We start from the raw sequence: 26,894 nt of genomic DNA, 5'->3' as shown, positions 1-26,894 counted from the left end.
TCAAATGAGCCAGCCATACATATTAAAGTGGAACTTTAACTAGACTTTGATTTCAGAAACAGATTACTATTATCTAACCATTATTGGGGGTGAGAAGACTAATAGAATCAACAAGACACCAGCAAAATTTACTTAGTACTACCCCAGAATCTGTTTAAGAATTTCCTGGATGAGAATTTTATGTGTACCTAGTACACTATATATATGTGTATCACAGACAAAATGCTGTATTTAGATATTTGGAGATGAGAAACCCTATTCTTAGAGAAGTTAATTTGTTGAAACTTACAGAATAAGTGACAGAACCAGAATTCAAAAGTCAGGCCTCTCTTCTCTCTCAATAGATAGATAGATAAATAGAGATAGATATATTGATCTCTTTCTTTCTATCTTTGTACATACATATTTCTAGATATATTGAATACCTTATAAAGTAGGGTCACATAAACTGTGAGTTCCACATTATTGCAACATTTCTTCGAATGCCTGTTTCCTCCCCTTATTTAAATGAAAAGAGTTTGGTTCATTTCTTTTCAACTAATCATTTAGTTGATGCAGTATAAAATGATTAATAAATAGATAGAGATTTTGGTTCAAAACACAATAGCTCTGTGACTGTGAGATCTGAATTTCAGTTTCCTCCATAAAAGGAGTACACAGTAATATATTCCCTTTTGTCACATTATTGGGAAGATCAAATGAGGCTATGTAAAGGGCCAGACATACACTAGGCACTCGGGAGCTGCTGATTCTCTTCCATTTCCTTTGCAGAATATTTCTTATGGAAATGAATTTTCAATGTTATAAAAAACTGGTATCTGAATTTGATTTATCCAGCTGATATTTGCGCTCATTCAACCGACATTCAGAGTTAGTAAGCTAAATAATCAGAATCCGTGACACTACAGAATAATGATTATATGATGTCTATCTTTGTGATCCAAAATATTTACTTATATGCAACTTTTTATTCAAAAGAAGAATGACATGTCACAACACATAGCTTTAAACTCTTATTTGGACCAGAGGTTGATTGGTGACTGACTGTCCTACTCCCTAGTTTGAGATAAGGAGAAATAAGACCAGACAGCAGATATAAGATAAATTTGATTATATCTCATTAATGGCAAATTTCAAGGTCAAACAGTAAATTCTTAATTTAACTTTCTATCTTTCTGGAAAAGAAAAATTGCCTTATAGACGCCTCCAGTGGCAGCAGTTCTCTGAAAACAAAAGTTAAAAAGATCTTTCATTATATTTTCAATGCATGAAGGGGAGGGTGGCAGGGTGTGAGGTAGTGGATATAGGAAATATATTAGGAACCCACGTTTCAGTTATTATCCTGAAATTTGAAACACTATCCCAAAATCAAAGTTTTGGTAATACCATATAATAACAGTAACTACATCACTTCTTGTTTACTGATATTTTTATTGAGGTTTGTAGCTGATGACTTTACATGTGATTGTACAGAGCATTTAAGGAAAAGAAAAAGGATGTAAAGGTTGTACAAGGGAAATATCCAATAGCTTGAAATCTGGTAGGTGTATATGAAAAGAATAACGCCATGTGTAAATATATGAGGATCCTAGGAGACCAAAGCCACAATAGCTATACTCGTTTCTAAAAAGTGAGTTTTCTTATCAACAAGGAGTAGGACAATTAGTTGTTAGTTTTAAAAATAAACTATTGTTTTTTAGAAAGATGTATTTTGAATTAGATTTAATGCTTGGCAAGGAGGAAAACAGTATGGAAAAACTTCCAAGTTATCCATCCACTTCCAATGCATTCGCAGAAATCAGGTGAAGGCAAATCAACTTGACTCTACAAATCTTGATTTTCTAGTTCACAGGCAAAGGTCAGTGTTAAAATATACAAACAAGTGATACTTTATAAATGAACACATTCTGATTGTCTGTAGTTGTTTCAAGACATATCAGTTTTTATTACTTAGGGTGATGAAGGAAATCTTTATTCTCAAATGAGACATGAAAACGAAATTTGAATGTTTTTTCTCATTTTTATTGATTCAAAATGTCATTCAATATGTAAACCAGTTTGACAACTTGAAATTCAGGGCATTAAAAAATACTCCAGAGGACTAGGCACGGATTAGCCTAAGAATATACTCTGTCCTAGTCACTGTATCCTGAGTTCCAACCCCAAAGTCTTCTACCTACTGCTAAAGCATTGAAGATACTGACTTAACTTTGTCAAACATCTTTTGATAACAATCAATATATTTCATTTTGAAGTCAGGATCATTTTGCCTGTTTTACATTCAGAGGAAACACAGGCATTTTTAAACTTAGAAAGCTATTTTAGTTCTTGGTTTTAAACATATTTCCTTGCCAATTTATCATGAATTTTTGTAGTCTTGGATCACTGAGATGAACTTAACTCCTTTAAGATTTAAAATCCTCTGATTTTGGACTAATTGTAAATCTTTTGTAACCTCATCTATAGATCAAAGAGTGGAGCATCATCATTTAAAAATTATTCAATCTGAATGGCAATGTTTAAATTGTATAGTTAGAAGCCTGCTTTACTTTCCCCTTCTTTCAAACTCTTTCCTTTAGTATTCTAGAATGAAAGGAGCACTGGGAATACTTTTAGATGCACTTAGATTATGGAGTACTTTGATAACCCACCATGTACAACTGCATGTAGAATTTTATGAATTGACTACAATAATTAAAGGCAGAGAACTTGAGAGTAATATTTGGAGCAGGGTAGTTATTTGTTCAGTCTCAATGTAATATTCATATATATAATAATAAATTATTCTATAGTATGAATATTGCTTGGTTATGAATTATTTTTTACAATGTACATAATTCTAATATAATATTAATTTCATATGTATTAGAAAGATTCATAATAGAGCTCTAAAAGGTACAAAGCTACTAAAAGCATTAGCTCTGTTGGTGTTGAATAGTGTCAGCAGATTAGAGAGTGAAGATGAATTGAGACAAAATACTTATATTTAAGAAACATTTATAAAATATTGATGTTTCCTTGAGACAAGGTATAGCTAGATAAGAAACATCTCAAGAGTGTTTAAAGTATTTACTGTTTCCTGTGGAATTAGCAGAATATCAGAATATAAGAAACTCCAATTTTACTTTTTGGAATACACCTGTTAACATTTGGCATAGTCTATAAGATTTTTATCACTAAAAGTGACTTTATTATTCTTTCCTGGAAAACTTTTCTCTGTAACTCTAGTTTAGGTCCTGTCACCTCACCATAAGCTTGCTAACTTGTTTGGTTTCTGCTCTTCCATTGTTCATATTGTAGTTGAAGAGACTTGTTTACCCCAACAGAGATTTGTTCATGTATAGTCATTCTTGATTTCTTCACATAAGTCAAAGTTCTTTCACAAGCCTTCTTAAAAATTAGTTTGCATTTACCTTTGAAATACTCTAATGGGACACAAATCATCAAATGAGAACAATGCTCTTGACACACTACTAAGAGAAAAAGAAACATCAAAACTTAGCTGAAATCAAGACATTTGAATAGTAACTTACAGGTGCTAGATGTGAAAGAAATGCTGACTTAAATTTTTTTTTCAGATAAAGAAGGGATAGCAATATCTTTCCATGACATTATGCAAAACTATATTAACTACCTGTTTTACTGCAGAAATCACGAAGTTTTAAATATCGTAAACAAGCTATTTCTTCTGCAGGCTGTAAATAAGTGGAATATGTGTACAGGTGAAAGTTTCCCTTTTAAACCAAAGAGAGTGTAATCAGTGTTAATTAGTAAATAAGAAAGTTTCTTCTTATGGCCTAATCAGGAAAGAAGCAACTACCAACACATTTAAGTTCTGCTAGCCTACAAATGAAAATTTAGTTGTTTAATATTCTTCAGATATTATAAAGAACATATTTGCTGATTACAAAATTAAATTTAATGTTGGGATCCATTGAATATATTTTACGAACTCAAAAAAGCTTCTTATGTAAAATTCATTTGCACAATAATGCTTCCATAATCTATTGTGCAATGCTGCTGCTTTGCTTTTGTGCCTCCATCTTCCTAATTTAATGATGTGCAGAAATCTAACATAAGCTATATTGAAAGCATTACTTAGAAATGCATAGTAATTATGTGGTAAGTTAAAATTATGAATCACTAGAAATGAACTAATTAAATTTTAACACCTTGGTCTACAATATACTGGGAAGTTCATATATATTGTTATTTTATCTCAAAAATTTTCTCAGAGAAGAAAGGATATTCATGCCAATATCTTCAGATCCGCTCAAAACTAAAAAAAATAGACTTTGGGTTTTTGTTTTTTTCACTCTCTAAGTGAACTGACATGCAGTGTAGTTCTGTAGTGTTTTTCCCTCCACAATACATCACAGGCTGAGTGCTGTGGCTCAAACCTGTAATCATGGCTACTCAGGAGGCTGAGACAGGAGGATCACTTGTGACCAAGAGTCTGAGGCTGCAGTGAGTGGGATTGTGCCACTGCCCTTCAGTCTTTGTGACAGAGCAAGACCCCATCTCTTTAAAACAGCAGAAAAATCCAAGCAGTAGCACTTTGGTACAGTACTGATAGACAAATTCTAAAGACAAATTGTTTCTTCATTATTAGGGGATGATATAGATTAGTCTGGAGTTGATCTTTAGACAACTCATAAACTATTTTTCCTCTCCCTTTTGGTCTTTACAGTAATGTAGAAAGTCAGTCAAAGTTTTTAATGTCATTCCTTAAAGTAAGCAAGCTTGACAATAACATTTCAACATGTGTTGGGGGTCCAGGGAAGCTGAAGACAATGCCTAAAATTAAATATGTGGGTCCTTTATAAATGTTACTAATTCCCTTATATGCTTATATCTATTACGAAAAGTTTTGTCATATCAATCAATATTGATAAAAATCTTAAACCTAAATCTCAAAGATCCTTTCCTTAATATGTCAACATTTTTAGTTATGATGGATATGTTAAAATACAGATGATAAACTACATCTTAATTTAGAGGCATTGTGAATTTTTTTTTTACAGAAAGTTAAGGATATTTCCCTTACCTGCTTTTTATTAATGTATTTTCCTGATTATTGTTACTTCAAGATAATTGCTCTGTCAGTTCATTTTTGTTATTATAATTATTTAAACACAGTAATTTATTATTCAACTTCAGTGTGTTTAATTATAATATAGTGGAAACAGGAAGGGATGCCCATAAAATTTAATTCCAACCAATTTCTCCTTCACCAAATTTGGACTTTGCCACAAATATTTATCAATTAGGAACAGGGGCTGTGCAACAATCCATCAGCTTCAGAATTAACTGAACATGAGGTCCATTAGCTAGTGTCCCTGATAAAGTATCATGTGAACTAGACTTCAAAGAGGAAAAACAACCAAGTCTAAAAATGTTACAAAAATATTATTTGACAAGAAAGTAAACATGTGTTTGTTTCAGTGGCATAAGTTTTACTTCTAACTGGCTAAATAAGCTGTATTATAGCTGTATAGTGTATCTGTTTGATGGAAATTCACTTCTTACTTGAAAGTCAGATGAACACATAAAAATATACAGATAAGCAGATCATAAATGTCTCAGGATATTAAAAAAATTGAGTCACAAAAGATGGTAGAAAAAAGAAAAATTTAAAAATCATTAATCATCAACAGCTCTATAAGAAAATGTATATGAAGAAGATTCAAGTTCAGGAATTCAACCCTTGCTAATGTAAACAGGGCAAAATGAATACATTAGATATATGCAAATTTCTATTGAAATGTATGTAAAATTAGTTCCTTTATCCAGTTTAATTTTTTATTATGGTTACATAAAACTTGCTGGGGAATTCTCTCTCTGTTATAATCTTTGGGATCTTAAGTCTCTCTGAAAGCATGCCATTTATGATGTACAGAGTTCAACAATCTCACTCAATTTTCTTGATGCAAGAGCGCAGTAGTAACTTTATATGCTGAATATTCTTCTGCACCAGTTTATGTATGCTAGTGATCTTTCTTCAACTTGGTCTATGCAGAGCTTGAGAGGCTACCTGCTTCAATTTTCCATATAGAAACACAAAAATAATGGGCAGGGAGGTAGCAATGTCAGAATATCAGCAAGCTGAATTGAGGTAGTTTCCCCATTTTTCTGTGAAACCAGCTTCTTACTGACAGAGATACTTTCATGTAGGTTACTGTTTGACAAAACAAGTATAAGTGCTCATAATCCACAGACCACATTTGTGTTTCTGAAGTTACCATAAACACATCTAAAAAGAATTCTTTTATTGCCAAATGTATTCTACGTATCAGGTGGGTTAAATGCCTTGGACGTGCTAATATTGCCATAGTGTGGTGCTAGAAAACCGAATTATCATTAACGCTTGTCATTCTCCTCCAACATAAAAATCTGTAGACTTAAAAAATATTCATGCCAATTGACTAAAAAGGAATGATACATAAAATATTTTGAGGTGATGCGAAGGTTATGATGCACTCTGGCCCAGCAGAAATTTTTTTGTCATGTATTTATAAACTATATACAGATTATTGGTCATTCTCTAAACTTGGTTTAAGATAGTCATTTATAGACGGATAGTGTTTAGATTTTTGAAAAAGGAAACCCCAAGATAAAACACACTACAGGAGAAATTATAATTTGGCAGATTCCTTTTAGCTTTGCCCTAACAGAGGATCTGTACCTGGACACTGCTATAAAGGATCTGCAGTAATGAGAGATCTAGAAAGTTTCTTGGAAAGAATTTATCTTTTCCTATTTCCATCACACGGAATAAGAAAAAAACACAATAAAAGTCTTATTATATCTTTATAAAATGAATATTCTCTTTGCAGCTTTTAGCAAATTCAGGAAATTTGAATTTCTAACATCAAAATGGAATGTACAAAGGAGGAAAAAAATATGACTCACCCAGACCCCAAATTTGATATTTATATCTCTGATTGAATCTGGTTTTAAAGTTAAGCATAGTGACTGCATCTGGTTTATAGATAGCAAATAGTAACATATATGTTAACCTGCTCAAAATTAAGTGATGCATCTGATTTCAGCCAAAATAAACATGCGCATTCCATTTTTCTGGTTTACTTTGTATGCAAACCTGTAAGATTTTGTGCTTAGCTTATTCATCTAGGCAGAGTGATTTCTTTTGCATGGCTCATTTGGGCCATGGAGGATTAGCAAAGTTTATATATTGAAAACAGAAGGAAAGAAAGGCGAGAAAAATAAAAAGACTAATTAATCATATAGTACATACATCAATACAATATCTTCTAAATCTCAATCAGTTGTTTATTGGTTGGCAAACAAGTTTCACTTTTACAACAAATATTAGTAATGAGGTCATCCAACTTTGAGACCATACAAAATGGATCATAAATTAAAAAAAAAAAAAATTATATGTGCTGCTAATTTACCTTTTGTATCCCTACATTACTCAAAATCCTGTCAAATAAATAAATTTTCCTGTTAATAAACAGAAGACTTTTTTTTAAAAAAAAATCACTTCAAAATAATTTGACCTTTTAATTCTTACTACAAGGGAGTGAATTTCCTCTAAAAATTGGTAGTGCAGGTGCCCACTTGGGGATCAGACTGAGCATTAGCACTTTAACGCCTATGGAAAACCGTTTTCACATGCAGAAGCCCCACTAGTTCTATAGACACCTTTTGACTTCTAGAATCATAGCTAGTGTCCTGGTGATGAACTGCTTGCCAAATATGCTTTGCATGACAACAGATGTGCCCTGTAAACATAAAAGTTTGTCCTGCTCTAGTTTGCAAAAAACACTGTTGGAAATATTCTGACTGCATAAAGATATATAGTGAGGGAAGGAAGTCTAATTTTATTTATTTTATTTTTTTGTAAAAAATAATTTGTTTGCATTACTAGAAAATGATTCTTATAAAGTGATAGTTTCATTTATTTATTTTTTGCCAGGCGAAATTTTAAAGGAAAAAAAGTCGAAAAAGAAAAAAAGAAAGAAAATGAAGAAAGAGAAGAAAGGAAAGAAACTTTGCTCTCTTACTGGTAGACAAACTTGCAAGACCAGCACAAAAGAAAAAGAAATTTTTTTTTTCTACTACATTAACAGGACTCAAATTCTGGAGGAACAGAAAGCAGACTATATGTGCAATGCTAGTATCTGTACATTACATAGAAATTGTTCAACTTTTTTCTGCCATTAGTTTTATCATCAGTTAATACAGCAAATCATAAAATATGCATTTAGCATATAATTCTAGAATTCCCCTCCATTTCATTATTAATTTTGTTGTTTTATTTTGTTTTCCACAGCTATTGCAGTTGTGGTGAATTCAGGTTGTGAGTGACCGAAAACCCTATGTGATTCAGTTTTGCTTTGCTTTTATGTTTGCTTGTGCAGCACTCCAATCTAGATGCAGCATTGTTACTAATTTCAGACAACTGTTCTGGCCTTTTAAAAAGCAGGTCCTTGTAATTTTAGTAACAGAGCATCAGAGATGTTAAAACATACACAACGTAATTCAACAAGGCCACAATGAGTGCCATTTTCTTCATATCTTGTTCATTAACATAATGAAGTCTCCATCTGAAGGGGAAAGGACAAGAAAGGATGGGGTACAGGAGAATTTTAGCAGTTATCTTTCTCCCTTGGGCTGACCTAAAAATCCCATTTAAAAAAAAAAAAAAAAAAAAAAGTCTGAGAGTTTGTGTTTTTCTTTTGAGGACAGCATAAAGATTTAGGAGTACACACATTATTACCACTGCTTATATCAACTCAGAACAGTCAACAAGATGTTAGCAGTTTTGTTGGTTTCAATCTCTGTCTCATCTTCTATAGACTAGTGACCAAATGAGCAGGTCCTTTTGAACTTCCCTCGGGAGGGGTCCCATCTTTGTTTGGAGGAACTATAAATCCATCACTGCTGCCGCGACCTAGCTGGTAGTAAGTATGCAGCTGATGGACGTGGTTTCTGGAGCCTAGGTTTGGCATGCTTTTGTAGTAAACATCTTCAGCATCACCACATTTGGCCGGTGGGGGTTCGGTCTGGGTGCTGGTGGTAACACTCTCTGTGGCGGCCACACCAGCCAGTGTCGGCATGCTGGTATAGAGAGAGTCTCTATGGGGTGACTGGAGATCTTCTGTGTGCTCGTTGGTTAGCAAAGGGAAAAAGCTCTCACTGTGGTCTTGGGGGATCCGCCTTCTGGTATAATGGTGTGGCTGGTGGTTCTCAGTGGAGTATACTCTTGGGGGCAGCAAAGGAGCATCAGATTCCTCATGAATGAGTTCCAGGCCCAAACTCTCCTCGTGGTTAAACGAGGTGGCATCATCCAGGACAATGGCATCTTCTTCCCTTCCACTGCCAAGGTTATTCACCAGCTTGTTCATCAGATTCCTGTTCTGTTCGCTGGAACGCTCGTGGTTGTTCAGGTAAGAAGGGATATAGTTGGAAGTGAGTTCCTTCAGAATCTTTTTCTCTAAGGCGGTCTCGTTATGGTTATAGCCACGGTCTATGATTTGCACACAGTTGCTCAGGTATTCGCCGCTGGCAATGCTGTAACTATTGCCATGGTTACCATTCAGTGGTAGAGTATCCATGACACTTGTATCCCTGGCATTGTTCAGAAGCCCCTCTGAAAAAGATTACAAGATACTATGACATTTATATCCAGCAAGTCATAGAACACACACACAAACACAGAAGCAAAAACATTCATCGACTATGAAATATGTATAAATTGCTAGCATTTACTTAAGCATAAAATGTTTGGAAGGAAACCTAAAATATTATTAAATCTATATATGTGTATAATTGGACCAGTGATTGAAATCATATAAATGGGAAAATCATATTTAAAGTAGATCTTTAAAAGAATTTTAAAAAACCTATAAATTATAAATTTGCAATTGTCACACAAACATTGGCTGACATTATTTGAAGTATATTTGGTTATAACTTGACAAAATAACACAAAATTTTGGTGTAGTCATTCATAGCTTTCAATTTATACACATCAAAGTCAGTTAAATAATTCATTACCTTTAATTTTACATATTGTCTTAACATCAAAATAGGTATAATGTTAACATAATTCATGTGTGGTACTTTGAATATACTGGTCAAAAGTAAAAGCAACAAGCAGTATCTAATAAATTGATACTTAATTTTGTAAGGTTAAAAATAATCCCTACATAGAAAACCACAAAAGGATTATGTTAAATTTGTCAGAATGATGAGGTCATGAAGTAATGTTTAGTCAGATAAATGTCACGTCAAAAGAATTGACACCTAGGAATTTTCAAAACAAAAGTATTTGGATTTACTTTCCAATTTTTTTTTTCTGTTATAAGGACTTTGGCTGTTATTGTATACTATGCTATTGTATACTATCCCATCAGAGATTTTTTTAGGGTCATTAGGTAATACTACAAAAGAATGTGTAAAGACACAGGTATCTGGTGCCTAAAAACATTGTGTCAGTATTAACGTTACCATTATGTAATGAATGATGGATTTGTGTGCATGTTAAAGTTTGTGTTTAAAACAGGATAAACATTTTATACTGGTAAGAAACAGCTGCAGTGAAATAAATCTGACCACATATTTCTTCAAGGTTTTTGCCTTCCCTTGAACGAACAGAAATCCGAGAATCTATAGTAGTTTCATAAATCACTTCAAATGCAACCACAAAATGAAAAAAAACACATTTAACCAATACTGGTAAATAAGAAAGGGTGTTTATTTACAGAAAAATTAATTGGAGAATTCTATTAAACTTCTTAATATATTGGTAACTTGTGAAAATATAGCATTCATTCTATATCTGTGATGCAGTTATTTATCAAAACTCAACTAGTTTCATTACTGGTTTAAATTATGTGTTTCAAATATGTCAATTTTTATTTGGACTCCTGATGCATACTGTGTATTCAACTAGGACAGTTTTCAAAATTAGCAATGCATAAATTATATTAATAAGCAGCCATCACAGACATAGGATGAAGCAATTAATTTTCATTTTATATCTTGTAGACAAATCCACAATGTTAAGAAAAAATAAAAGTAAATGCTTCTTAAAGGGCTGTATGTGATGGGTGATAGCTTTTGCAGAAGCTGCTATGGTATGCTTGATGGCTACGGTTGGATGGCTGATGCATTGAAACATGTGTTTATTATTTCGGTTTATCAATGCATTAGGTAAGGGCTGAAACAGCCATAGTAAAATAAAGTGGATATGTTGTACGTGACACATTTTTATGATGGAACGTACTAATAAAAATTAAAAGTTTATGAATTACTTAGCAAAAATAAATGCTTAATTTAAAAACAATTTAACTCACACAAACGTTACATGAAACTTAACAACTATGTTGATTATGTGACAATAAAAGAATCAGACAACAAAAGCGTCTAATCTCTATTAACATATATTTGTATAAGTTGATTCATAGGCTTTTTAGTTTTTAAATTGTGAGATGAACTGTTTTTAATAACCATCATCTATATGTGATGCAATAAAAGTGAACTAAAAAAAATTACATTTGATATGCAATGTTTAGCTTTACTCCCATACTTGTCTCTCTGTAGGGCTCTAAACGACAGCATGAAGAAAAGGAAAGAAAAAACAACAAGTAAGCTTACAGCGACAGTAGAAGAAACATGAGTAAAAAGCAAATTGATGATATGCAGAAAAAAGAGTCAAAGGAAATAATTTCCACTGCCCCAAAATTCATGATTCTGGGTTACATGATTTATCATAATTAAAAATACTGAAATGTTAGTCAGAAAATAAGAAATCCCCCTTAACACATGCTAATATAATGAGTCTTTTAAAAAGTGTTTCCACCGTTTGTAAATTTCAAACAAATACACGCTTAAGATTATCACATAAACCAAGGAGAGTAAAAATTTGAGGGCAGACCATGACTATTTTCACCAATATATTTCAATGTCACATATGTGTGTATATGTTAGAGTATACCTGCTTCAAGGAATGTTATTTAATTTTAAATTTTTCCAGTAAAAGTATAAATAAAATCTGAAGCTTTTATACACAGAGAAACCAGAGTTGAAGACTTTCATAATTGTGTTCATTTTTTCCCGCCTTCTGTATCTTCTCTTTTCCTGCACAAAAGTTATTTCCCTATTATATATATATGAATTTTTTATCAGTTTTAAATAAAAACTGATGAACATTGTCATTTTTGGAACTCATATTCAAAGGCTGTGTAACTATGGAGGAAAAAAGATTAAACGTATTTATTATTCTGAATACAGGAAATGTGAGAGGGGAAAAATGCAACCAACAATATTAGGTTTTCTTCTGGATTGTTGCACAATTGTATGCGATCAAACATTTTGAAAGTTGATCCTTTAAACAACAATCCTGTCCAAATTTTTTTTTAAGGGAAAAAACCTCTTAACCAGGTTAACAGAGTTGTTCTTGCTGATTTTGTCTACAAAAAGACTAAAGTATCATAAAATAAAAACCAGCAAATTCACCAGGCCAGATCATTGCAAAGGGTTCTATCTTATTATAATTTAATGACAGTTTAAAGAGACAGTTTTGGTACTTTAAAGGTTGATTTGCTTCTCAGCAAAAAGATCAACAACATTTCAAAATGCAAAGGAAATCTCTTTTAAAGTTTCAAGAGTTTAAGAATAAGAATTTGAAAGGAAGGGCCAAGCCAGTATAGCAAGAGATGTAAATGCTTGGAGGCTCATTATGGCTCATTCCTTAAATGAAAGCATTTTAGAACTGGAAAACACATGAGAGATCACTGAAGTTCAATTCCCACTTTTCAGAGAAGAGGAGACTGCAGCCTTGAGGGGCTGAGCCTTTATCTAACACCACACCCTGCTAATATGGCAGAACTGGGATCAGAAAAAAGTCTTCCAGACTTCTTCCAATTCTGTCTGTTTCAATCTCCTTCACTTCACATCTGCCTTAGGCTTTGAATGCTATCACAGAAAATCTATTTATATACATTCTAAAATGATCTTGTATTCTTACCAACTGTAATATATTCTTCACTATATTCCATTCTAGGACTATGTTTCTTTAAAGTTTTAGAATTGAATTAAATCACTTTAAAATGTAAATTATTTTAGTAAAATCATGACTTCCTCTCTAAATTATGTTTTGCTGACAGGTTTTTGTATAATGAGATTTATCTTTACAAAAATTAAATTCCTAATACTGACAAGAAGATAATGGTCCAGAAGTACTCTGCATGAAATTCAAAATATTTCCAGATAGACTCGGAATTCAGTGTAATAAAAGTATATTATTCATCTTCATTTCTAATTCTGTATGCTTCAGTGACACAATGAACACATCTTTACATATTTTAAATAAATGGTGTTACAACCAAGAATAGATACTTTAAATCAGAATGCTTCTATGCTTGGATAGCATTGGTGCAACTGAACCAGAGGACCCACAGAATAGAACCAAGTGGTAATTCAATATAAACCACTCCAGTACATACCGAGCCACCTATATTTCATGTAAGATTTCACCTTGCCAGTAAGAATATAAGTGCATTCATCTGAAAGCATAAGATTAGTAGCAATATGACAATCACCAAGATTTATTTTTGGTCAGTGGTAAAAAAAAAAAAAATATTTTAAGCACTACCATAGTTTCTTAACATCTTAAAAAATATTAAAACATTATGTAGTGTACAATTCAACTTCTGACTCTGGAAAACATTAATAAAGTTATTTACTTTGTTTTTTTTTTTTTTTTTTTTTTAAAGTCAGTAAAGTTATTGAATTTACCGGAATAAAAGACAAATTCATTCAGAAGAATCCTTTGTGTATTTATTGATAATCTCAGTAGCAATAACCAGTCATAGATCCCAAGAATAAAAGTTTGTATCAATACAGTATTATTTAAAATTCTTACATTGTGAGAATTGCAGTTTGATAGTTTTTATGGAACTATTCCATCCTTGGAAAAATCTCATACTTTAAGATACCAGTAAAAATAAAGTAAGACAAGAAGGCAGATATTGAATTAGGAAAAACATGCAGATTAATCAGTGTTACTTTTTCATTATATAAGAAATTAGAAATTATATCTGAATTAGCAAAAAAGTTAAACAAAATGTGGTCCAAATTTATTACTTGTTTTGAAATAATTACCTATGACTCTTTTATGTAAGGTGAATAAATGTAGAATACATTTAATTTCCAGATAGGGTGAAAATCTTCATTTAACATCATTCAAAATTTACTAATATGTCAGCACATATTAATATGTTTATAATGACACAATTAACCTGTCACTTGTCCTAAGGAAAATGAAGAAAAAAGCAAAACAAAGCAAGCCTTTATAGGGTCTACTAAATTGTCCTGCCAAACTACATCTGATACATTGTGTAATGTACAATTCATTGAGTGCTACAATGAAATAGGGACATTGAGATATAAAGAGACACTTTAGGTGGGGTAACCAAGAAGAAAGACCCAGAAACTGTCTCATATTGATGGTTCTGATTCATTACCGAAACGGAAGACTAAAGGAAGACAGGATAGCTGTTTCCAAGTATTTAAAGGATTGCCATAGACAACAGAAGAATGCTTTGCTCTTCTTCGTTCTAGAAGCCAGAGACAAATTTCAGCTTAGAGGAAGGAAAAAAGTATACATAACAAATGGAGTGTTTCAACAATAGAATATAAGAGATTCTGAGGTAGGATGGGCCCCATTAGAAGAAATACTTAAGCACAAGCTGACAGAATGTCAGCAATGATGTAAAGAGAATTCGATGAGCTCTATGCTTTCTAATTCTAAAGACATGCACCCTTTAAGAAATTTGAAATTGAAAGTGAGCTGAATTATTTCATTGTATCGACAAATGACTTGCCTATATTCCTGCAGTCACTTTTGATTATTGACTTTGGTGTTTCTGAAATAATGTAAAATCATCCTTTGTATCTGGCAAGATGCCTCCTGAGGAAGCTCAGATGGTTTTAGACACATAATGGCCTTATTTTAACAAATATATCCTTTTCTGCAATGGCACATTCACACTAAGTTGCACACACTCACACCACTAATCTTTTACCTGTGACTAAGGAAAAAATAACAACAGCAACAAAGATTTCCACAGAGGATAGTAGAAATGTTATTTAAAATTGCCTAGAAAATTTAAATACTGCCAGTCACATTCAACTTGAAAGAATCATGGAAGTCTCTTTGTAATTGTGAATTTTCTTTCAAATATAATTTCAAGTAAGTGGATCACTGACTAGGACTTTTAAAAAACTTTTATTTGAATAATTTTCTCTTGTGGTCTCTTTACATATCATATATTTTAAGCCTTCTGTGTCCCTAACACATTTTTATACTCAGGAAAGATAAAACCATGTCCGAATGTTTATATTGTAAGTGGTTTTAAAGAGATCTATTTTTTTTTTTTTCTGAAAGACAATTAATTTTTGGGTCATTTTCAAGCTGGAGGATGTACAGAGGAACCATACTCAAAAGCCTTGTTTTTAACATGTAGCTGCAGAAGAAAAAGCAATTTTATGATCTGCCTGAGCCAGCTCTTACTGGCAATGGCAGAGCTAAGGCAGAACCCAAGCTGCTACTGCCCAGTATACTGTTTTTATCCTCCACTGCTTAGTTCAACGTAATTCTCCCCAGAGTTGATTTAAATGCTTTCATCAGTACTAATGGTTTGTGCTCAGAGTGTACTTTATGGTATAGCAAAGTAAGATTTATTTTCTTGATCTTGTAATATTAAGACTACTGAATCAAGTCTTCTTTTATGTTACTTACCTTAAGAAAATATCTCATTTCTCAAAATAAATACATAGATATTTAATATAAAAACAAATGAACAACAAGTACTGACAAATCACAATACATTTTATAACATTATGGAGAAACAAACACATATTGATGAAGCAGGCATTTGTTTATCAGAAGGAATCCATATCTTACTAAGGAAAACCTAAGGAAAATGGAAAATAAAAGCACCAAGAAGGGTAGAATGCGAAAAGAGTCTGCATGTCTGCTTCCAAAACAAAGAAAGGCAGGAGAAAGAAAAATAGAATGTGCTCATAAAAGCTACATAAAATGGGACTCTCACTTGAAAAACTTAAGATAAACTCCAGCACACCTTGTGCGTTGTACATGCTGACAGAAGGGTTGTTACAGACCGCCGGTTCCCCAAGCAATGTATTATAGGGATTGTTAGTACCATGCGGACGAAGCAGAGCATTGCTTATAAGATGATTAGCCATGGCTCCTGGAGCAGCCCCATAGAAAGACAGAGAAAAAAAAAAAAAAAAAAGGTCAATCAGGCAAATGTGTTTCAAAAAAAGAAAGGAAACATTTAGAATGACAACAATTGATATAGTCCTGATTACAGGCAGGCAGCTAGCTAGACTAAAAAAATATGCCACTTAGAGCACACATTTCCAACAATGCACATATCTGAGTCAATGGGAAAGAAAGAAAATGATTTGCAATGTTGATTAAGTTACATTTAAGGTTTTCTTTTTCCCAAGGTGTATATTAGAATATATTTCCATGCTTGCTAAAAATTAAAATGAAAATGAAAAAAAGCAAAATCTAATCATTCATACAAACAAAACACAAAACACAAAACAAAAGTCAAAAAAAGTTTAAAACACAAAAAGAAAAGCAAAAATTAAAACATTCCTTCATTCGCAGAAACCACAGGGTTGTTTCCAATGAAAATAAAAAAGGATAAAAGGCAACATCTATGATAAAATACTCATTTGGTGAGCAGTTGTTGACACAACAGAATTTGACATTTCTGAAATTCTATGAAGAGGAATCATTTAAGATGAAATAAAACAAAATATAATCACTCATTAGTACACTATGGTAAGCATACTAATTTGGTGATCTTACAAATCTGATAAAAAATCATAGAGATGCTATTTTTAAATATTTTAAGTAAATTATCAACTTTACAATGTCAAGCAATATACATATATATAACTCCATTTTCCATTTTCCAACTGGTTGTTTGGAATTTGACATAGCAATGAAACAATATTAAATTCTTTCACCCTTTTGTGAATACTTTTTGTTCTTAGTTTCTAACACCATCAGTATGAGTTGCAACTTTCCATCCTCCAAAGCCATTTAACCAAGAAGCAAAGATCAGAGGAGAAGTTTTATTAATACACTTAGGACATTTATGAAAATAATAGACAGAATTGTGTATTTGTGTTAGATGAGAAAGAAAGAAAAAGTCACAAAGGAAAGGAAAATACAAATTGCACGGGAATAGTCATGTTGAACTGACAAGTATATGTTAATTTAAATATATGTATTAGAGGATGAAAACACAAGCTATAGGCCGGGAGACAGATTTGTAAAACAAATTTACAAATATTTTTAATCCAAAAAAGAACTAGTATCGAGCATGCAGAAAGAAGTCTCAAAAGTCAACATTAAAAAAAAAAAACTAATAGCAACAACAAACACTCCAATTAGAAAATGGTTCAAAAGCGTAAACAGGTATTTCATGGAAGAGGATACACAAGTGGCAAATAATCTTATGAAACAAATTGTTATTGGCCTTAAAGAAATACAGGTTAAAACCACAATGAGACATTACTACATATCTAAAATAAAAATGATGAAAAATACTAAACGATGGCAAGAACGCAGAGAAATGATTATTTGGACCTCATTGGTGGGAATGTAAAATAACACAGCCATTCTGGAAAACAGTTTGGCAGTTTCTTATAAAACTACTTGTGCAATTATTATGACACCCAGCAACTGCATTCTTGAACATTTATCCCAGAGAAATGGAAATTTACATTCACACAAAAACCTGTACATGAATGCTCATTGCAACTTTATTTGTAGTAGCTCCAAACTGGAAACAACCCAAATTTCCTTCAACTGGTGAGTGGTCAAACAATCTGTAGTATTCCCATACCATGAAATACTAGTCAACAACCAAAAGGAACAAACTATTGATACACATAAAAACTTGGATAAATCTTTAGAGAATTATACTGAGTAAGAAAAGTCAATCCCCAAAATTTACATACTGTTTAATTCCATTTATACATGTAACGTTCTTGAAATGACAAAATTATAGAAATGGAGAACAGATAAGTGGTTGCCAGGGGTTAAAGATAGAGGATGGAAGTGAGTATTGTCATGAAAGAGCAGCATGAAGCATCCTTGTGGTCATAAAATTATCTACTCTGTATCTTCACTATGATGGTGTAAATATGAACTTACTTTGTGGGTAAAATTGCATAGAACTAAACACATACATACAATTAACTACAGGTTAAACTAAAGAAATCTGAACAAGAGTGGTAGATTGTATCAATATTAATATTCTGGGGTGATATTGCAGTATAGTTTCACAAGATATGAGGGAAACTGGGTAAGTGATACAATATCTCTCAGTATTATTTCCTACAACAGCATGTGAATCTACAATTATCTCAAAATAAAAAGTAATCTAGGCCGGGCACAGTGGCTCACACCTGTAATCCCAGCACTTTAGCAATCCATAGTAAATTAATGAAACAACAACAAAAAAGTCACTCCTAAAAAATGTTAAAAATGAGAAGGGAAGTGTGGGTAGTAGTATTTTTGATCTTTTCTAAACTATAACTCTTTGTCAGAGTAAATTATCAGTCAAGTAACAAATGTCTTAACCTCAACATTGAAAAAATGAACATCTCTTGATTTAAAGAACACTATCCCTTGTCAGATCTCTAGAGTTGGAAGGCATCAGTTCATTCAGGAAATAACTCATGTGTTTGCATCCTGTATTTCTTGCAAATAATTAGCGTAGAACTGTCACCGAATTTTTCACTGTCTGAGTGTTCAATATTTGCTTTCTGAAGATGTAAAACATATACATCTAAATGTTCTTACACAGTGCAACGGCAGATTTGCAATCTATTGTGTAATGGGCCTATAAGGGCATTATTTGCCACTAATGAATTAAATACATGGTATTTTATGAGAAAAGAGGAGTTCATCATAGTGCCTTTCAGACAAAAAATTGAAAAATCATACATCTTGAACATTTATATTGTTGATGTTCTGAAATTTAAGATGAATAACAGGATTTAGTCTGCATAGCATATTAGAAAACCAAATTATCTGTAAATTGTACTTCCCATCTTATATTTATTATTCTGGATCTTTTTCAAGTAAAAAAGTAAAATTAGTTTTCTAATACAATAATTTCTAAAATCACCCTAAATAAGCATTTAAATAGAAAATGAAAGGTATAAGTTAAAATGAACTAGTGTAAAAATCTTAAAAAAACATATAATTGCCAAAATTCTTTATACTCCCTCAAAGATAAGGGCAAGATTTTTATGGCTAAGGCTTGCAGTTGCATCTCTCCACATTTCCCTTCATTGCTATACATTATCTAATTTGAACTAATTGGAAAACAAATAATAAGGTAGGGAGATTGCACGCCACTCTTCTTCCTTGCTTCATATAGCTCCAAAAGTAAAATATTTCTTTGTCTTAAATACATATATATTTTTTCTATGTTGATCTAAAAGAAGACAATTTGAAAAAAAGAAAAATGCACTTTTGAACAAGGAACAATTGATTTGGGAAGAATCAAACGCAAGCAAGAAGCGGATGACTCAACTTTCTGGTTTCTGTGTTTATCATTCACTTTATTGAAAAGCCAAGAATACAAGAACAAAAAAGGATTAATCATACAAAGAAAGAGGAGTTTTATATTGGAATTCTAATGAAACTATCAAAGATTTTAAAAATATTCTATGTGGTAATATCTATCCTGGCATAAGCTTCCTTGTCAGTTTTGGTAAGTGTTTTCTAATTTTGAATGTATTTTAAAACTACTTTGATCAGTGAAACTATTAATCTGAGAAGACAGTTTTAAAGTTCATTTTATTTTTCCATCATTTCTGCAAAGCTGGAAAATCCAGCAACAATGGCAGAAATACTATATAGCTAAGTGTTACGACACAATGGTGGCTACATGGAACAATATTTAGTCTCAGCCATGTGGCTTTGGTAGGTTGCTTCTTCACATCTCAATGTAATCCAGAATCAGTTATTGATCTGTAGCCATAATGAATGTCACGCAGCCATAACTGGAGATCTATCTGCTGGTTACACTGAAACCATATAAAGACTTATAAAAAACAACATGAAAGTATTAAGGAAAATGCATGTTCCTCTTTACCCTTGTTATTAAGGACCTTTTCCTGACAAAAGAAAATAATCGCTACTTAAAAATCACTTGCTTCTTTATTGTCTAACACTCACTTTCATGCCTTATGCACCATTTGAAATCAATGTAATTATTGTTTCTGAAATTAACTCTGCAAATGGAGAGTTATAATTCAAATGAGGTCTTCAGCAACAGAAACAAAAAAGAAAGAAATGGAATTTGATGATTAGCGTTTTTCAAAGTGTATAAAGACACAGACAAGCTCTGTGGGTTTGTTAGTATGAAAGAGTAAGGGGTATGTCTGAGTAATCAAACACTTTTTCCTCATTTGATTCAACTAATGTAAGAATTAAATACTTTAGGCCGGGCGCGGTGGCTCAAGCCTGTAATCCCAGCACTTTGGGAGGCCGAGACGGGCGGATCACGAGGTCAGGAGATCGAGACCATCCTGGCTAACACGGTGAAACCCCGTCTCTACTAAAAAATACGAAAAACTAGCCGAGGCAGGTGGTGGGCGCCTGTAGTCCCAGCTACTCGGGAGGCTGAAGCAGGAGAATGGCGGGAACCCGGGAGGCAGAGCTTGCAGTGAGCTGAGATCCGGCCACTGCACTCCAGCCCCAGCGACAGAGCGAGACTCCGTCTCAAAAATAAATAAATAAATAAATAATTAAATAAATAAATAATTAAATACTTTTCCATGACTATTTAGGACTCGGAGTGACCTCGAGAGGACATGCTTCCTATCGCTCTACCAAACAAGCACAATTTTTCTGGAAGGTACTATCCTATAGTTCCTACAGTCCACACTCACTAAGTAAGCATTTCAATTATACTTCTGAATAGTAGCACTGACTGTGTTGAAAACAAAACCTAGCTTTCTGCCAATGCCTAGATCTTTTAACTAAAAACTTGCACAGAAGCTGTCTTCCTCCCCCTTTTATGTGCAAAGTTACTTTTGTCTTTTCTCTGTAGCTGCACTGCATTTCTCTTGCCTTTGCTGAAGTCTATTCTGTTTGCTTTTGGCTGTCTCCTCAATTGACTTAGGTCATTTTTAATTCTAATACTGTCTTCCAGGATTCTGTCTACCCTGTCTCTTCCTCTTCCTTCCAACCAGCTTCTGATTTGTAAACTTCCCTTCTAATAGCTGTGAAACTGTTGAAGACTTCCAAGAAGTTCAGTGTTTACAGACCATCTGTCACTGTTTCTCAGCTGAAAAGTTGGGTTTACTCGTTAGTCAGTTTGAAGGACATACATACGATGGTGAATTTTGGGGGCTCAGGGAGGACGAGATAGTTACAATATTACATATGAGAAAAGAATGTTCATGTGCTAATTTTTCCTGGAATGGAGAGGCACCATGGAAAAGCAATATACAGGGGTTTTCACTGCTCTACATCAAGTATCTAAATAGTCCCTAGAACTCAAAAAAATATTTGTTTAATTAATGAAAAAACTTACGTGAAATTGACGACACCTTGAAAATATAAAACTAAATCAAATTTATCCATTATGAGTTGTCTTATAATTTTAGTAAATTGTTTAATAGTGTCACTTGTCCAGTTCCTAATATAATTGATTTCCTTCTAATCCTATACCAGGTACTCTACTATCTAAACTTTAAAAGCAGAAATAAACAATCATATGTTATTTGGAAATACAAAAGGCTACCTGAATACTAACTGTGGATAACAACAGAAAACAAAACAAAACAAAACAAAAAACAACTCACTACCTGCCATGACTCAAAGTAAAAAGCTCAAATTTGGGTTAAAAATAAAGTGGCTATGTGAAAATGACAGTTCCTTAATCATTTAACTCACAAACTCCTGGCTACGGTCTAGTCATACTTGCTTAATTGCTATCAGAAACAAGAATTAGCCCTCTAATAAAGCCATGGAAGATTATTTAAGATTGAATTATAATATATGTGTATCAAGCACGGCATAGTGTCTCATGCCTGTAACCCAACACTTCGGGAGGCTGAGATGGGTGGATTACTTGAGGTCAGGAGCTCAATATCAGCCTGGCCAGCATGGTGAAATCCCGTCTCTACTGAAAATACAAAAAAATTGGCCAGGCATGGTGGAGCATGCCTATAGTACCAGCTACTCAGGAGGCTGAGGCAGGAGGATCTCCTAAGCCTGGAAGGCAGAGGTTGCAGTTAGCTGAGATCACACCACTGCATTCCAGCCTGGGCGACAAAGCAAGACCCTGTCTCAATAACTAAATAAACAATAAAGGAAAACAATATATGTGAATCATTACCATGGTTTTCAATAGAAGGCTCAGCACAAAATTTTTATTTCTGATGAAAGTGAGATACAAAGCAAAAATGATTTTCGTACTCTATATTGAAAAACTTGGGGAAGTTCCTTTAACACATATTTAGAAGAAAGTCAGATCCTAAAGCCACTGAAATAGATTCAGTTAAAATCATAGTCATTTTAAGAAGGGTTCTCTTCTTTTTTTACTTCATTTATACCTGAAGATCTAGACTGATACAAAAATTGTGAATGAGTGAATTTTGAATGAAATAATGAGTCACACTCTTCTCAAATGTATAGTTTTAACACAAAACTGTGATTTTTTTTTTTTTCTTATGAAAATAGAATAGGTGTTTTGACATTGGGAGGCCCTGAATGACAGCACTGTCTGGGCTGGTTCAGTGTAACCGAGGACTGGAAATCTAAGGCTGAATGATGTGCTTTGAAACTGTAAAGTAAAAAACACATCTGAAAAAGGATGACAGTTGGATCTCACTTGAATCTATCATTCAGAAACATAATTCAAACAACGCTTCTTCTTGACAGCAGGCTAACAAAAGGCATACTGAAAAGATCTTAAAATAACTTGAATTGCCACTCTACTCTGACCTCAGACTTTATTTCTTTTTTTAAATGCACTTACATTCTGGTTTGATCATATTGAATGGCCAAAGTTTTAAAATTCAAAACTTTGGTGATCAAATGAACCAACTGAATACAACCATTCATCAATACTCATATAGCAAGATGCCTCAATTTTCAAATTCTTGTATTTATAAATATTTAAGATGACAAATGTTCCGTTTGCTTTATCCTAATAAAACAGTTATACTCTGATGGTTCTTTCTTCTCTAATATCTTCCAGTCTGATCCCTCATGTTTCTCTCTTCTTTATCTTGACACAACATTTCTTATGAAGTCATTTCTAATATATACACTAATGTATATAAATTAGAGTTTTGCATAAAACATAAAACTGAGTGATGTCTCTCTACTTTTGTTTTCAGACCTTAATTTTGCCCCACAGTGGAGACTTAATTTGTAACAGGAAAAAAAAGTTTTTCTAATGGTTGTATTTTCTAGGGCATTAGAACATAACTTCAGTATAAAGCAAGGGATCTTTTCACAGGCAGATGAGATCTATGAAGTTGGGAAATCCTTAACACTGCATGTAAAATGGTTTAGGTATATGTTTGTATCTAAATTGTGCACATTCACATGTCTGCACTTCCTTCTGATGAAAGAGTCCAGTGGCTTTTATTTCTTTTACAAAGAATTAAAAAACTGGTATAAAGGAATAAGAGGTAAGTTTCTTTCCTTAGTGAGTAAAATACAATATAAACAAGAGAACTGAAAAAAGTAAATTAGAAGTACTCCAAATATACATTATATTTATATCACCTAATTGACTGTAAGATTGCATTATGGAGAAAGGTTATAACTCAAAATTTATAACTGAATACGATTTTTAACACCATCTAATCTACCACCATTATTTAATACATAAAGAATCACAGGCTGAGGTATTTATAATTTATTCAAGGTCACACATGACCTCCGGTAGTTTTATTTCAATATGTTTAAATCTGTGATTTTCAAAATATTTTTTAGGATCCTCTTCCTCAAAAAATGTTTCAACATAATTTTATTAGGAGCCTTGTAGGAGTTCATTAATTTTTCCATACACTTTCTGATAATATTGAATTACTTTGTTTTCATATTCTTCTATTAAATTATATAAAATAAATGAATAAAAAAGAAAGTAAATAGACAAAAGAAGAAGCTTCAGAATTACAGAGAACGGATTCAGTAGGCATTGCCTATTTTAAGTATTTTGTTTCCTATTTTTAGCTTTTTGGTGTAGCAAAACAATATCAACACATATAAACAATCTACAGAAGGTGCAAACAATGATTAGTTCAACTTGGTTGGGCTACTTTATAAAACAGGGATAGCTATATGAGTCAATACCAAGTCACTTTTTAAAAAAACAACGAATAGAATCTACATGACACCTTTCAAAGTTACATAAGTTTTAAAATCATAGAATCCATAATTTTAGATTTTAATGTTTTAATTAGAACAATGAAATTACAAAGAGTCAAAAAAGAAATATTTCATTAAACGCTAAGAACTCTTTCATCTTTTTTTTTCTAAAGTCATACATTGAAGAGCTGACATCTTGATGTATCACACTGTGCACTTTTAATAGCCAACAAGTTTGCTATTAAATTTTAATCAACCTGCCTATTAAATTTCATTCAAATCGTTTGGAGATACTTCAGCTTCTTTTAATAGCTAATTCATTCACTGGGAATCCATTAATATAGATTTCAATGACACATTTTCTCTAAAGTACAGATTAAGTTATTGTTAGTTCAATATAAAATGACACAGTCTGAATTCAGAGGTGTTGCCTCTTTTAACATACAAATCTGAAGATTCAGAGTTGGAAACCCTAGAAGTTACCTCTTCAATTCCTCTTATTTTGTACTAACTGGCTACATATGTGTCTTCTTGTTCAGACACGAGTTTTTCCACAATAAATACTTAAAAGTCAAATCACTAGGTCATATCTTGTGCACATTTTCAGCTTATTGAAGTAACATACTGCCAAAGTGCTGTCAAATGTGCTTGTACAATTCACTTTCCCATGAAGAGTGCACTTATTCTCTCAAATTCTTGCTAGGATTTAGTAATGTCAGACTGACATTTTTGCCAATCAGATAGAGTATAAAATATTTCATATCACTGTTATACTCTGCATTTCTTATTACTATAAAGGTGGGTAATTTTTCATATGTTTATTTGCTATAAGGGTTTCTTTTTTGTGAGTTGTCTGTTCTTTTGCTCACATTTCTATTGAGTGTTTGAATTTCATTTATTAATTTGTAGACATTCTTTATACAACATGGGCACTAGCATTTTGTTTTTTGTATATGTTGTTTACACTTTCTCCCAATGGCTTATGTGAGTACTATTTCAATGTTGAGACAATGACTTTATCTGTCTTTTTCTTATAGGTTGTGATCATTATTATTTTTTTTAAAAAACTCCTTCTTTAATCTAAAATCTGAACTATGATTTTTAAAATTTTAAGGTTTTATATTTAGTATTTTTCCATATTATGCAACACATTATCATATTGCAAATGAGAAAACTACTGTCATTAGATGTTCAATGATATTATTCATATAATTAGCTAGAAACCAAAGCGCTTTAGAGATTTTAGGTTTTCCAACTGCTTAAGCCAACAATGGTAGGATTGAAACTCAGAATTGTTGGTGAATCTGCTTCAAAACAGAGAAAGTGGTTGGTCTGCAGAAGTGAGGGACTCTTATTAGTAATTTATTAATCTCTAAAGCTCATCTTTTGCAGTCAAAGCCATGTATTTCTGTCTTCTTTTAACTTGCACATTTTGAATTCTTTTGCATAGTACTCAAAAAATACTGAGTCTGGAAATCCTGGGGCAATTTTCCTTAACCACAGGCAAAATAGCAGTAAACTGCAGTTCTTTTTAGTAAATTAAAGGCACTTAGCAAAACATATTTATCTTTGTCATTCACACAGTAGCAACTCAATTCATTTCCTCTAAATCAGATTATTCGATAGTCTGCTAATGGTATGTAGTCAATCCTATAGCTATATTTATCTGTTACTCACACATTGCTTGTGAATTTGTTCTGAAATAAAATACAGAACAAATGAAAGTATTATTAATAAAGATAAAATAATTTACCAAAGTGAAAAAATATGACATGTAGTATAACTCACTGCCCAATATTGGTGCATTTTTAATATTGTGCAAATTATATAATCTTATATGCAGAAGGTCTGTCGTGACTAAAATTCGATCTTTTAAATTGGAACCTATATTTGAAAATAGTGTGCCTGAACAAAATAGACGTGAATTCAAATAAGGTATCCATGAATAAAGAGATTTTTGATAATGTTACAGAAGGCTTATTTTATACTATGATCATAGTCAGCTCTTTCTATTTAGACTGGGGCTGATTCAGGAAACATATTGTTTCTATTTTTCTAAATCAAGATTGACTATCTTCCTTCAATCTATATATCCTCTCAACTCTTTCTTAATTCTCCAGTGATTTTCCAGGGTTGTAAATTACCTTCTATGAACGTGGTAGCTGACTTGTCTTACATTCTAAAGTGGCCACATTCCTTACTATGACAAACTATGAAGAAAGATTATTATAAAAATTCATAGGAGAAGCTATCACATAAACAAACTTTTAAATGGCATGTAGTATATAAAGCTGAGCTATATAAAGTACAAGCCTTTGTATGCAATTCAACAGGAGCTAATTTAATCAAATACTACCCAATATTGGTTGTTACAATTTAAGTACTTTTTTTTTCCAATGAGGCCTTTTTCCCCTTGCTAAACATATATCCTCCTTTCACATTTTAATTTTTTAGATAATTGAGTTAA

General features: G+C 32.5%; 1 protein-coding gene across 7 annotated transcripts in view; it reads right to left on the bottom strand.

Annotated features, from left to right (window-relative positions):
* Positions 1–1,411: 1,411 nt before the first annotated feature.
* The window catches only part of ADGRL3 (adhesion G protein-coupled receptor L3), a 915,407-nt gene continuing 889,924 nt past the window's right edge, over positions 1,412–26,894 (bottom strand). For 6 of the 7 annotated variants that reach the window (XM_030925166.1, XM_030925184.1, XM_030925192.1 and 3 more), the window contains one exon: positions 1,412–9,619. In XM_030925166.1, the coding sequence (XP_030781026.1) occupies positions 8,820–9,619 (800 nt within the window). In that variant the 3' untranslated portion in view covers positions 1,412–8,819. Of the gene's footprint in view, positions 9,620–11,526; positions 11,579–26,894 lie in introns of all 7 variants that reach the window. The other variant, XM_030925200.1, reaches the window with a different exon arrangement.

The sequence above is a fragment of the Rhinopithecus roxellana genome, chromosome 2, assembly GCF_007565055.1.
Source record: "Rhinopithecus roxellana isolate Shanxi Qingling chromosome 2, ASM756505v1, whole genome shotgun sequence".
In the NCBI taxonomy this organism is placed as follows: Eukaryota; Metazoa; Chordata; class Mammalia; order Primates; family Cercopithecidae; genus Rhinopithecus; species Rhinopithecus roxellana.
Note: the sequence above shows the minus strand (reverse complement) of the source record. Positions and strands in the feature narration are given on the sequence as shown.